Source organism: Labrus bergylta, chromosome 6 (assembly GCF_963930695.1).
Source record: "Labrus bergylta chromosome 6, fLabBer1.1, whole genome shotgun sequence".
Lineage (NCBI taxonomy): Eukaryota > Metazoa > Chordata > Actinopteri > Labriformes > Labridae > Labrus > Labrus bergylta.
This window is the reverse complement of record NC_089200.1, coordinates 24,397,673-24,409,280: the sequence shown is the minus strand read 5'-3', so window position 1 is coordinate 24,409,280 and position 11,608 is coordinate 24,397,673. Positions and strand designations below refer to the sequence as shown.

Below are 11,608 nucleotides of genomic sequence, written 5' to 3'. Positions count from 1 at the left end.
CCTTGATCTCAGTCTGTCACTATCAGTGTTTGTGCTGTCTTCACCAGAATGTGTAAAAAAAACAAAAGAAAACACCATTGGGACTGCCTGTGGGTCATGTCTCACAAGAGATCCGCCCTCATGGCGAGCGACAGAGCGGTCTTCACATTGTACGCCAGCCACTGGCAGTTCAGGTGTCATCTCATTTGCTTTAAATTGAGTAGAAACCAAAATGTTCCTTTATCTTCATAGGAGTAAACACAAGCACATAGTGTCCTTGAACACCTCTTCAAGCTCAAACTGCGGAAGATGTGAGACAAATCCACCAAAACAGCCTACATGGTCTCGACTACAAGACAACATAACGAATTCAGGATCCACTACTATCTAAATCCTGAAGACCGGAGCCGGTACAGGGAGGCTTTTGTGAACCGATCTCTGATGAGCACTCAGAGCAGCATCGTGTTGTAACGTGTTTCAGTATATGACACGTTCATCACTGGGCTGTTTCCTTTATTCTTATCCTTTATCACTTAGATCGGTGCTTCTCAACTGATGGAGCCTTGAGACCCATCAACATCGTGACCCAAAATTTCGGAAAACCTTCAGAAATGTTCAACTCCTCAGATTTATTAAATTAAAAAATGGTTTAGTTCAGACCTCAGATGCAAGAAAATGTAACGGAACAAAATTTGTTGTTTTTTTTAAAGTTGCTTCTTAGACTTTTTGCAACATTCATTTATTTCCAGGCACACATTGGCGACCCACCTTAAAATGGCTACACGACTCACTTTTGGGTCCTGACCCACCAGTTGAGAACCACTGACTTAGATTATGATGTGTACATTATTTGTCGCGGTCAAACAGGCACGCCTGACGTGAGAAAACGTTGTAGTTGACGATTCAAAGTGTCAAGCGGACTTCAAAATCAACATCTACCTGCCTTTTGTTCGCGGAGAGATCTTCAGTATTGGTGTAGATGACGGGTAGAAAACGATGTGTACCTAAAAAGAAAAAAGCCAAAGAGATGTTTGAGGTCATTAAGAAATCAGAAGTGCTTATGTCATATTATCTGACCACAAGAGAGCACTTGACATTTGTATATGAAGTGCAAAATGTCCTGCTTAGTACATGTCTGTTTATCCACCGGCCACATTCAACGGATTGATCAGAACCATTACACTCAAAATAAATCCTGTGCACAGGGGTATATAGTATATAGAACTTAAAAAGTAACTTTGAATTCATCAAATTCAACTATTCATAGCACCCCAACATATTAGTCGAGCTCCCCCTCAGCATCGGGAGAAAAAGAATCCGTTCAAAGCTCCAGAACAACTAGCTGTGATAGTCATTTTAAATCTGATTTTGTTTATAAAAACGTTGCCTTTACACATTTGTCCAGCAGAGGGTGCTCGTGAGTTACATTTTCAACTCTTCAAATAAGAGATGATTTAAGCCATCCAAAGATATGATTAATTTCCCCTTGATTAGAAAAAAACATGGTTATGTTCAATAACCTTTAGTCAACATATCAAGTCTTTGACATCCTAATGTCAAAACTGAGTTCTGTATGTCCAGCCCTCGATCTAAACTAAGGGAATATTGTTCCCCCCCCCCGCCCCCCCGTATGTTCTGTATTATCAGTGATGGCCTGTGAGATTTAATGTGTCTGTCCAGCTCCGGTGTTACTAAAGAAAAAGTCTGCCTGGTTGTTCAAAAGAATATCTGTGGAAGTGTTTGGTTGGTGTTGTCTGGTGGGTGAAGGAAAACAGAGGTGTTCTGTAAACAATGTCATAAAAGCCTCATAAAAAACTAAAACAATCAAGACGGATGGCCTACTGGTTATGTCACACGCCCCATGTACGGAGGTTGTAGTCCCCCAGGGGTTCAAATCTGACCTCTGCCCTTTGCTGCATGTCATCCCCGACTCTCTCCTCATAACATTTCCTGTCTCTCTTCAGCTGTCCTCACTCATCTAATAAAGGAAAAACTGGCCTAAAAATAACTTGAAGAACAATATGATAAAACAACAACTGACAGAAGGTAGACATCTCTCATTTGTAGCTGAGCTCGGGATGTGCATTCATTCATTCTAATATCCGTTCAGGCTGAAGAATAAAGCGAGTCACTCACTGAGCCAACCCTGTGAACACATTAATGTAGCACCCTCTCTCTCTCTCTCTCTCTGCACATGTTCAGGTTCAGTTCTGTCCTGTCCCGCCTCTCACTGGCTCAGAAGCATGTGCTAGAGGCCTTCCCCGCCCTCCTGACATCACTGAACTAAGCGGGGACAGTTTTTGTTAAGAGACAGAATCAAAACAGTTTGAGTGTGGTGTTAAACGGTTAATTTGTAAACTTTGTTCTCCTTTTCTTTGTCAACAAAGGACGAATAAACACTTCATTGTCATATCCTGGAAAACAGACTTGGAATGTGACTCGTTCTTTTCTATTTTCAATGAATGCCTATCTGACATAACATCTGATAACACTGAAGTAGAGTCTTTCTGCTCAAGTTGGAAACAGACATGAAAAAGTTGCCCGAGGCGGTGGACGCCCACTCACTGGAGGTGGTTAAGGCGGGATTGGGGACTTGGGTTGGGAACAGGATGTGGTCGCCTGTCCAAGTCCCAGTGCGGACCAAAATATTGAAGTAGGTCTGGTAGCTGGAGAGGTGCCAGGTCACTTCCCGAGTACTGATGAGGTGAACCTTGAGAAAGGCACCGAACCCCCAACCGCTCTGGTGCACTTCCTGCTCTGTGCAGTGTGTAGCAGCCCGACTCTGACATCTCTCCACTGATGCAGGTCCACAGGTCCTGTTTGTGCATGTGTGTGATTCAGGCCTGTGTGTGTAAGAAGCATGTCTCTCAATAACAGAGTGTAAACCTTCAGGGATTAATAATGTATATACATTTTTAACTTTAAAAAAAGGCCACAGTCTTGTACACACTTCCAGGTCTATCCAAACACTGATTAGAACAACACGAGGAATACAACAGCCTAAAAACCTAATATTATTTTAAATAGTCATTTATTGAAAGAAAGGCAGGAAGCGGAATGATTTTCAAGACCCAATTATTTAGTGATAGATTTAAGTGCTGAGCAGACATACTAACTGTAAGAGACATTCAGGTGAAAACGTACAGATTTTAAGTCTTTTTACACTTTAATTTAATTTTCCTTTAACTTAAGGAACTGGTTTTATTTGTGCCTGAACTATTTATTTTTGACTGTAAAGTATACACTTTAAAATGATTTTAGTATTTTTGGAAGGCAACTCGCGACCCTCTTCTTGGTGTCTCACGACCCCCCGAGGGGTCCAGACCCCCATTATGAGAACCACTGAGTTAGATAGTGCTGATAATAGAGAGTTCAGTGTATTTACTTTACAAACATTTAGTCATTGTTCTTTTATTTCATCTAATCCAGCTCAAACAGGAAGAATCTGTAACATGTTTTCACTATATAATTCAGCGGTGGGTGAACCCCAACATGGGACAGAAGAACAAGGTCTGATGGACTGAATCAAAAATTAAAATTACTGACTGAGTCTAGTACGTTGATGTGTTTTAATTAGCTTCTGAACTATTAAAACAGTCAGTGACAAAGAAGAAATATATAAATTGAGCCCTAGATACACAAAAAATGTAAAATACTTGATTCTGTTTGTACCCATAGCAACGGGCTGATATCCCTCAAAAGCAGACCGCTGTCAAGAGATAGAAAAGTGTAAGTATGAAGTGCACGCAGTTGCTATAGGGACTTGGCTCTAATCACAGACTCTGGAGGATTAAAGGGCTTGTTTTGTTTTATGTTTTTCTTGCGCTGACAGCGTTCATTTTCAAAATAAAACCAATGCAGGTCAGTTTTAACACTCAGCGCCCAGAGAGCAAAAACGCCCTCAGCGTCAGCTTTTTTTTTATTGGTCGCTGCGTCACATCGCTCTCAGTTGAAAAATGTCAACTTTATGATCTCTCTCTCTCTCTCTCTCTCTCTCTCTCTCTCTGATTTCTGATGCTATCCACTATCCTGTCTCTCTAATAAAGGCATAAAAACAAACAAAATAAATCTTCAAAAAAAACAAAGACACAAAAACTGCAGGCTATGACAGAGAAATCTACAAAGCTGAAGATGAAAAAACAACACAGCAACACACAATCCCTGGCTGAGAGGCACAGCAGTCCCAACTACAAAATCCTCCTCCTAAATCCAGCACTGGTCTGTTAAGCTGTGAGGCCAGGTGTGCCTCGTTGTGCGATCACTAGCTTCACCTGAGCTGGAGACAACCGAAGGGGACAGCACAGGGAACGACATACAGCCGTAACACACATGAAGTAACAAGTAAAAGAACGTGGTATGAGATGAAGGTGTGTCAAGTCTGGTTCATTGTCATGTGAGTAATAAAAGCTAGTTTTGTTAATGTCTTCTATGAATGCAGCTCTAACTGTAGATGCCAAATTTATTCAGCAAAAAAAAAAAAAAACATTAATCAGTGAAATAATTTACAATTTCATATTTTGTGTCAAATGATCGTAAGTAGCCGTTTAATAAGCAGGATAATGAATAGGGAGCGGATTGTTATCGTGGGAGAAACCACTTCATGGTGAGGCAAGACCCCTACGCTCTGCATCGGGGTCCTGCTCACCCGGTCAGGCTTCCATTATGTGATCGCAACTCGCTCCCTTACATAGAGCACATTCGTAGACAAGAAGAGAAAAAACAACACAAGGTATCCGACTCCCTGGACAAATACTCCCACCAATCAGTTACTGTTCACAGTTGGATGTGTATCACTAGTGTACGTTGGTGACCACTGCTGTGGTGGTGTAGGAGAATGGACTGAGCAGCAAGGCCAGGGTATAGTGACGATGACCCTCAGCGTGGGCCTCAAACACAACCTGCACACACACAAACACAACAGTTACAGATTGGCTTATTATACATAAACCCGTTTTTTTCTACCTTCAACTTTCATTGACAAACGCAGGCTTTAGCAGCTATAATGCATTAAACACCTGACATTGCAACAAGAATGATTGTTGTGAGATGGTGCCACCTTAGGAGGGTTTCCTATTGTCATTGGAAACTTTCCACATTGTGAGCCACTGCAGTGGTTTAAACTCTGTCAGACCTGGGGAGGGTATTAAAGGACAAACTCGTAGTTAATGACCTGTTCGGTGTAGACCATGGTCATGTAGAATAAGGTACTAAAGTACGCCCAATAATGACTAATAAGCAGCCAGTATGCAACTTATTAGCACGCTAATAAGCGTATAGTTACTGGTGAATATTGTGACCTTAATTTAAAGGGTTACCAAAAGGGAAACAAGTTAGTTGACATTGGCAGCAGATGACATTTGGCCACATTGTGCTGAACAGTGTTGCCTCACTAGGACAAAAATCAGCAGTATAGCAAACAGTAGGACATGCTTATGTAAAAGCAATTTCCTGACATCAGTACTTTCTGAATGTACCTCTGTCAGTCCTCAAGATAAGATCAAATAACAGAAGATAAGCCTCCCACACAGGTTAAACAATGTGTGATAGTGTTCCTGTACTCTGTCAGAACCGTTGCTCTCTTTCAGTTTGTCTTTCTCTTGGCTTGTCTGCTGGTCTTTGTTTTTTTTTTCTTTCTGGTTTGTCCCTGTAAGCCTGGTGGCGGGGGGGGGGGGGGGGGGGGGGGGGGGGGGGGGGTCCTGTCACTGTATATTATCATCTGTAGCCCCTCTGTTTTTGTTGGATTATCTGTTTTTGATTATCTGGCTTGTCTCTACTCTGATGCTCTGGTCTCTGTTGCTGATTCTCCATTGGACTCTGTTTGTTGGCCTGTTTCTCTTGGCCTCTGTTGGACCTTCTCTTTAAGCCTGACTATTTTGACCAGTCTTGGTTTTTCCACATACAGTATTTCCCTTTCCCTTTCCTCCCTGTGGTTGATACTGACATTCCTACAACAGCCAAAGTCTGATGTTGAGCCTCAAACCAAAGGTGTAGTCATATTGGAAATGACTGGTTCCAATTATATCAAGTCCCCACACAGATTATTTGTATTTATTTTCCATATTAATGCTAGTTAATACTCACTTCAGCTACTTCATGGAATGGCACACTCCCCTCATTCTTCCAGTAAGTCTTGGTATCAAACTCAACACGATACACTCCTGCTGGGAACTGCTGCTCTGTGATCAGATTGTGGATCTCCCCAGTGGCATCCGTCACTCTGTGGGAAGGAACAGTGAAATATGTCTGCATGTTTTGTACAAATACAAAGAATACATATGCTCTATAGAGTAAGAAGATATACTCAACCTTACTGCACAACATACCCGTTAGCAATGTGGGTCCATCCACCATCAGCAGTCTTCTGAGACACCTTTAGTGCCACTGATCCAGCTGGAGACCCTTTCACTGCATCCAGGATTTTAACTGTCAGAGGGCATTTCATGTCTGAGCCGCCATGTCTCTCCTGTGGCACAGAAACAAGCAAGGACTTGCGGTCATCCCCTATGGCTCATTAATAATAATAGTGCATTCAATTTATGTTGTGCCCAAGGACGATTTACATGGTGGAGGAACCAAACAAAACTGAGACAGGTAGCCAAAGGATGGGAGACCGATGGAGAGGCAGAGTTGAGGGAGGTTGTAGGCCGTGGAAAACAGATGGTGCTTGGGAAGTTTTTTGAATGAATCCAAAGATGGGGCATTGCAGATATCTGAGGGGAGGATGTTTCAGTGGGGGAGGGCTGTGACACTGAAGACCCTGTCTCCAAAGGTGCGGAGTCTGGACAGTATGCTAGTGACCAAGGACTGGAGGTTTCAGGACATGGTGTGTAGGTGTACTGTAGGAGGTCAGAGAGGTACTGAGGGGCTAGGACATGGGCGTATATATAAGTGAGGAGGAGTAGTTTGTATTTGATTCTGGATCTAACTGGAAGCCAGTGAAGCTGGATGAGGGTTTGGGAGATGTGCTGCCAGGGCTTGATGCAGGTGAGGACTCTGGCAGCAGAGTTTTGGATGTTTTGGAGCCTGTCTAAGGCTTTTGGTCACACTTATAGGATCCATCTCCACACATATGACCAACAGTGAAGCATAGAGCTTACAAATGTTTCCCCTACATGTATTCTTATATTTTCTTGTAGTAATACTAAATAGGATCTCTGGTGAGATTGGGAGAGCGTTACAAGACCATGAAGCAGTATACAAGATATTTGGTCAACATTATGGTCCCTCTCTTCCAAAAAGAGGATCTTATTGGTTCATTAAAACTCACAATTTCAAGCCAAGCACGCACCTTCCAGTTGTGCCTTTTATTCAGTTTCATGTGTTTATCATTGTGTTCTCAGATCAGTGAGTTCATTGAGCATAATCTGTAGAGAGCAGAGAGTGCACTTAACAGGTAAGGTCACTGAACTAATTTCTGCTCCACATATTGATTTCTTCTACTGAACTGTGTGTGTTTTCACGGGAGTTTCCCCCTTTTTTCAGTTTAGTCAGTATGCATTAGTTAATATTGTTAAAATTACGTACCTGTTGTTTTCTGTAGAAATCCCCAAAGTGTGTTCAGGTGTATCATATTTACCTGAACATTCAGCTACAGGAAAGCATCTTTGGGGAAAAAATGTCCAGAGTGGCTACACAAAATACCAGTAGGGGGACATTACACATCAAAACTTGAAGTGTGTCATAATGACCTGGGTTGACTTTGTGCAATGATTGTCAGACCCAGTCTAATATTCCTCCAGGGACTCGAAGAGTATGCAATGTTGATTTTATGATGACCATCTAACATTAAAGAGGAGCAAGTTCAATCATGAAGAAATATGTCCTAAAAGATGAGATGAGAAATCCAATTAAATGGAGCTCATCCATCATTTCACATAAAGTATACAGGCATAAACTCCAGGACATGGTCATTGAAAGATCTACATGAGCAATTGTCAATTGTTTTTTTTTAAAAGGTAAAGTTTAGTAACAATTCTCCAAATTAGCAGCTACAGACTGAGCATCACATTTGTCTAAAAGTATTGTTAGTGAAAGACACTGACCGTAGGGACGGAGTTGCAGAGCAGCACAGAAGAAGCTAGAAGAAGCAGAAAGTACAGTAGTTGATGCATGGTCCCCTGATGGATAGAAAGACTGACAGATGTCACTGGTGTTATCACACATGATCGCAACAGCTCCAGGCCTCTTATAAAGGCTGCTGTCCTTCCCTCTGCTGCTCCTCAGCCAGCACGCTGCCAGCTCATGAATCACGTCAATACCTGGACAATGAATAACTGAGGCTATTTCAGGTCTGGGGCAACAGCTTTACAAGAACTAAAATTTGTTTAATCAAATGGCATTAATGTGTTTAAGAAAAGCATAAAAAACAATGTCACTGAAATTAGAACATGCAAGAAGTTATAAGTGTTAATCTTGGGTGAAACTACTGAAAGATATCTGGATTCTGATGGTAAGACTGAACTAGACACTTAACTGTAAAAATCCAGGTTGATTTTTCATTTAGATTGTATGTTTTTGCATGATTTTGTTTGGTGTCTTCTTTTTTAAGGCAGGGTTTGTTAAGATTTTGGTTGAAATTGTCTTTAGGTCCTGACAGAAATTAATAACTCATGTGCTCTGAAGAAGGAATGAAGGCAATCTGCTATCTGTAGCAGTTGTAAGCCTGTAAAAACTTCCACCAATGTCTGCGATGAGGTACCAATCTGATGAACCCTTCACACGCCTTCCTGTCTCCCTGCTCGTTCTCCACCCCTTACGTGCACTAGCCCACACTCAAAGCGCGCCTCCGATGACGGAGTTTATACTGTGAGTTTGTCGTTCTACACAATGCAAGCCATGAGCTGAGGTCCGCTTCTGGAGCAACGGCGCTCGTGTATGTAAGTGAGGGGCGAGGCATTTGAGGAACACAGAGGGGAGGGGTTGTGTGTAGGCGGAGCACTGAGGGAATGCAACTTTCAAAATCAAGCTATTTTTTTTTTAATTTACAAACCCGGCCTTTAAGTGAAGCACTTCAAGTAACTTTTTAGTACTGCTGTGTGATGGTAAGGCTGCACAGTGGTGCAGTGGTTAGCGCTGTTGCCTCACAGCAAGAAGGTTCCTGGTTCAAACCCCGTCGGACAGGAGCCTTTCTGTGTGGAGTTTACATGTTCTCCCCTGCCTGCGTGGTTCTCTTCGGGTACTCCAGCTTCCTCCCACAGTCCAAAGACATGCCCATTAGGTTAGTTGGTGACTTGTAATTGCCCGTAGGTGTGAATGTGAGTGTGGCTAGTTGTCTCTCTCTATATGAGAAAAGGAAAAGCAGCCTAGATAAAGGATGGATGTATGCTGTTGGTAGGTTTGGAATTGGGACAACTTCACCTTGCTACACCAGAAGATGGTGTAGCAATCTTAGAAACTCTACGCACTGACCCCAATATTATGATCTTTACACCTCCCCCATGTGTTTACAGAAGGAAGAATGAATATGTAGATTCAGTTTGTTTACAAAAGAGTTTGTTCAGGCTCCACATATCCCATAATGCACTGCGACTTCACAGGTAAATGTTTAGAATGTACATACCAGATAAACCAGATTAAATATTCTGTAGTGTGTTTACTTTACATGCAGCTCTTGAAGGGTAAATTAAATTACAGTCTGACTGCTGTCGTGTACGTCTGTAGACCAGACCTCAGAGGAAGACAATCTGCCTTGAAATATAAAAGCACTGAACATTTAAATCTTGCTGCCAGTGCATATTTACCCTCACATGACAGAAGTAGCTGTATGCTGTATGCTGGAGATGGTTTTCAGATAGTAGAATGCACATTTGGTGTTTGTTATGATGTGTGACTGAAATGATTGGGTGGAGTCCAGAATGACACCCAGGTGGGGAATGCTGTGTGCCTTGTGTGTTTTGAACCTGCAGCATCCCACCTTGGCATTGAGGATATGCATTGCCTAAGTAATAAACAAATAGAATGCCCTATTAATTAAAATCTGTGTAAAGGCTTCCAAACAAAGTTACATGTAAGAGAACTCCCCCTTACTTATCTCTTTATGTAAATTACATTTCAAGAAGAAAATTACTTCACAAGATGTTTATACTACAATGTTAACTTTAGCAATCTCCTGGCATTTCTACATATACATTTTAAAGGTCACATATTCTCCTCCTTTTCAACCAGTTTAATTAAGTCTCAGAGCTCCCCAAAACAAGTCTGTGAAGTTTCTTGTTTCAATTAACTAACCAATGACTCATCATGCTGATATGGTGTGATCATCTTAAAGCTGGATGCATTTACAAATTAAAATGGCATATAAGCTCAATATAAGACATCCAACCATGGTAGATTTGTATTTACCTCTTTTCGCTCTCAGTCATAAATGGTGCTGAACAACAGGTTCGACAGGTGTCATCCTCACACTGCTGTAGCAGCACACAGATCAGATGTGAACGTGGAAGCTGTGAACAGGTGGAAATTATTTTGTTATTACATTCACGATATTCATGCCGATGTGTTTTTAACGCCCTGTGTTAATGCAAATGCAGGTGTTAGCGTGACACTGCAGTGTAAGCAATCACATCTCATTGCCTCTGGGCAGGACGGATCAGATTCCTCAGTGACATGAGAACAAGACACCGCAAACCGTCTCAACGATGAGTCTAAGTAAACACACAAGTCAAAAAAAGAAAAAGCAACTCTTACAACAATGAACTGTTCGTTAATTTCTTACTCAGATGCATTATTTTACAAGTTAACTGACTCATATGTTGTTCCAAAAGATTAGTTAGAATTGTAAGTAAAATGTTCATGAGGTTGTTTGCATTAAAGATGTTTTTTCAGTCTTCTCTGATGTTGTCATTTTCCTCGTTTCTGTTCCCATTAGTCACTTTCATCTTCTTTACTATTGTTTCTAATAAGTCCAAACATCACTTCTACAGTCTGGACAAGGAATAAAATCATCACCATCGATGTTATAGAGCTGAAATTAGAAACTATAATTGCTGTGTGATTGCGTCAATATGCAACTGACAAGCTTTAAATTGAATTTTAAAAAATCAAACTTTGTTAAATACACAGGATGTAAATTCCACCACAAGGGTCTCAAAATCAAAACAATAACAAAAGATGACATTGAGGCTGGTAGGGAATCATGGGAGTGATTCTCTCTGCTACTCCCCGCCCCACCCCCGATGAAAACAAACTCCGAGTTGACCATAGTCAATACGAACGGGCGAAACCGACCTCAGGAAGAGAATATGTTTAACAGCGAGCTAACGTATCCAAGTGTAATTTACACAACATTTTCATCACAGCAGCACAAACAGTAACAATACGGCAGCTTTGAGTAGCAGTTCCAGCTTCCTTATGCAGCGCCATTTGGCGTAACATCTGATGTTTTCATGGCGACGGTAAACATGTTGTGTCTGTCATGGGAGACAAGATGCGTCCCGTTACAAATATTAAATGAAGGATTTCTCTGGCTTTGATAACTGTTGGGATAATATTTTAGGTAATTTAAGTACTCAACCAAAAAATATATAACATAGGTTTAGTCCATTTCTAATAAATTTACATATTTTAGTGTCAAATTCTAATACAAATTGACATATTGTACCTTGAAGTTGAGATTAAATTGAACTCAGAA

At 41.3% G+C, this 11,608-nt stretch overlaps 1 protein-coding gene across 1 annotated transcript; it reads right to left on the bottom strand.

Annotated features, from left to right (window-relative positions):
* Window positions 1–3,841: 3,841 nt before the first annotated feature.
* On the bottom strand, window positions 3,842–8,179 carry ttr (transthyretin (prealbumin, amyloidosis type I)). Its single transcript, XM_020646365.3, has 4 exons — window positions 8,022–8,179; window positions 6,303–6,442; window positions 6,061–6,196; window positions 3,842–4,877 (listed from the first exon to the last, which is right to left on the bottom strand). The coding sequence occupies exons 1-4, from the start codon at window positions 8,088–8,090 to the stop codon at window positions 4,773–4,775; spliced, it is 450 nt and encodes a 149-aa protein (XP_020502021.1). The 5' UTR covers window positions 8,091–8,179; the 3' UTR covers window positions 3,842–4,772.
* Window positions 8,180–11,608: the final 3,429 nt, after the last annotated feature.

Coding starts and splice junctions, on each gene's coding strand:
- ttr (XM_020646365.3), bottom strand. CDS start 8,090: ATGCATCAACTACTGTACTTTCTGCTTCTTCTAGCTTCTTCTGTGCTG. Junction 6,197..6,302: donor TGGACCCACATTGCTAACGG/GTATGTTGTGCA, acceptor TCCTTCCCACAG/AGTGACGGATGCCACTGGGG. Junction 4,878..6,060: donor CATTCCATGAAGTAGCTGAA/GTGAGTATTAAC, acceptor GTGTGTGTGCAG/GTTGTGTTTGAGGCCCACGC.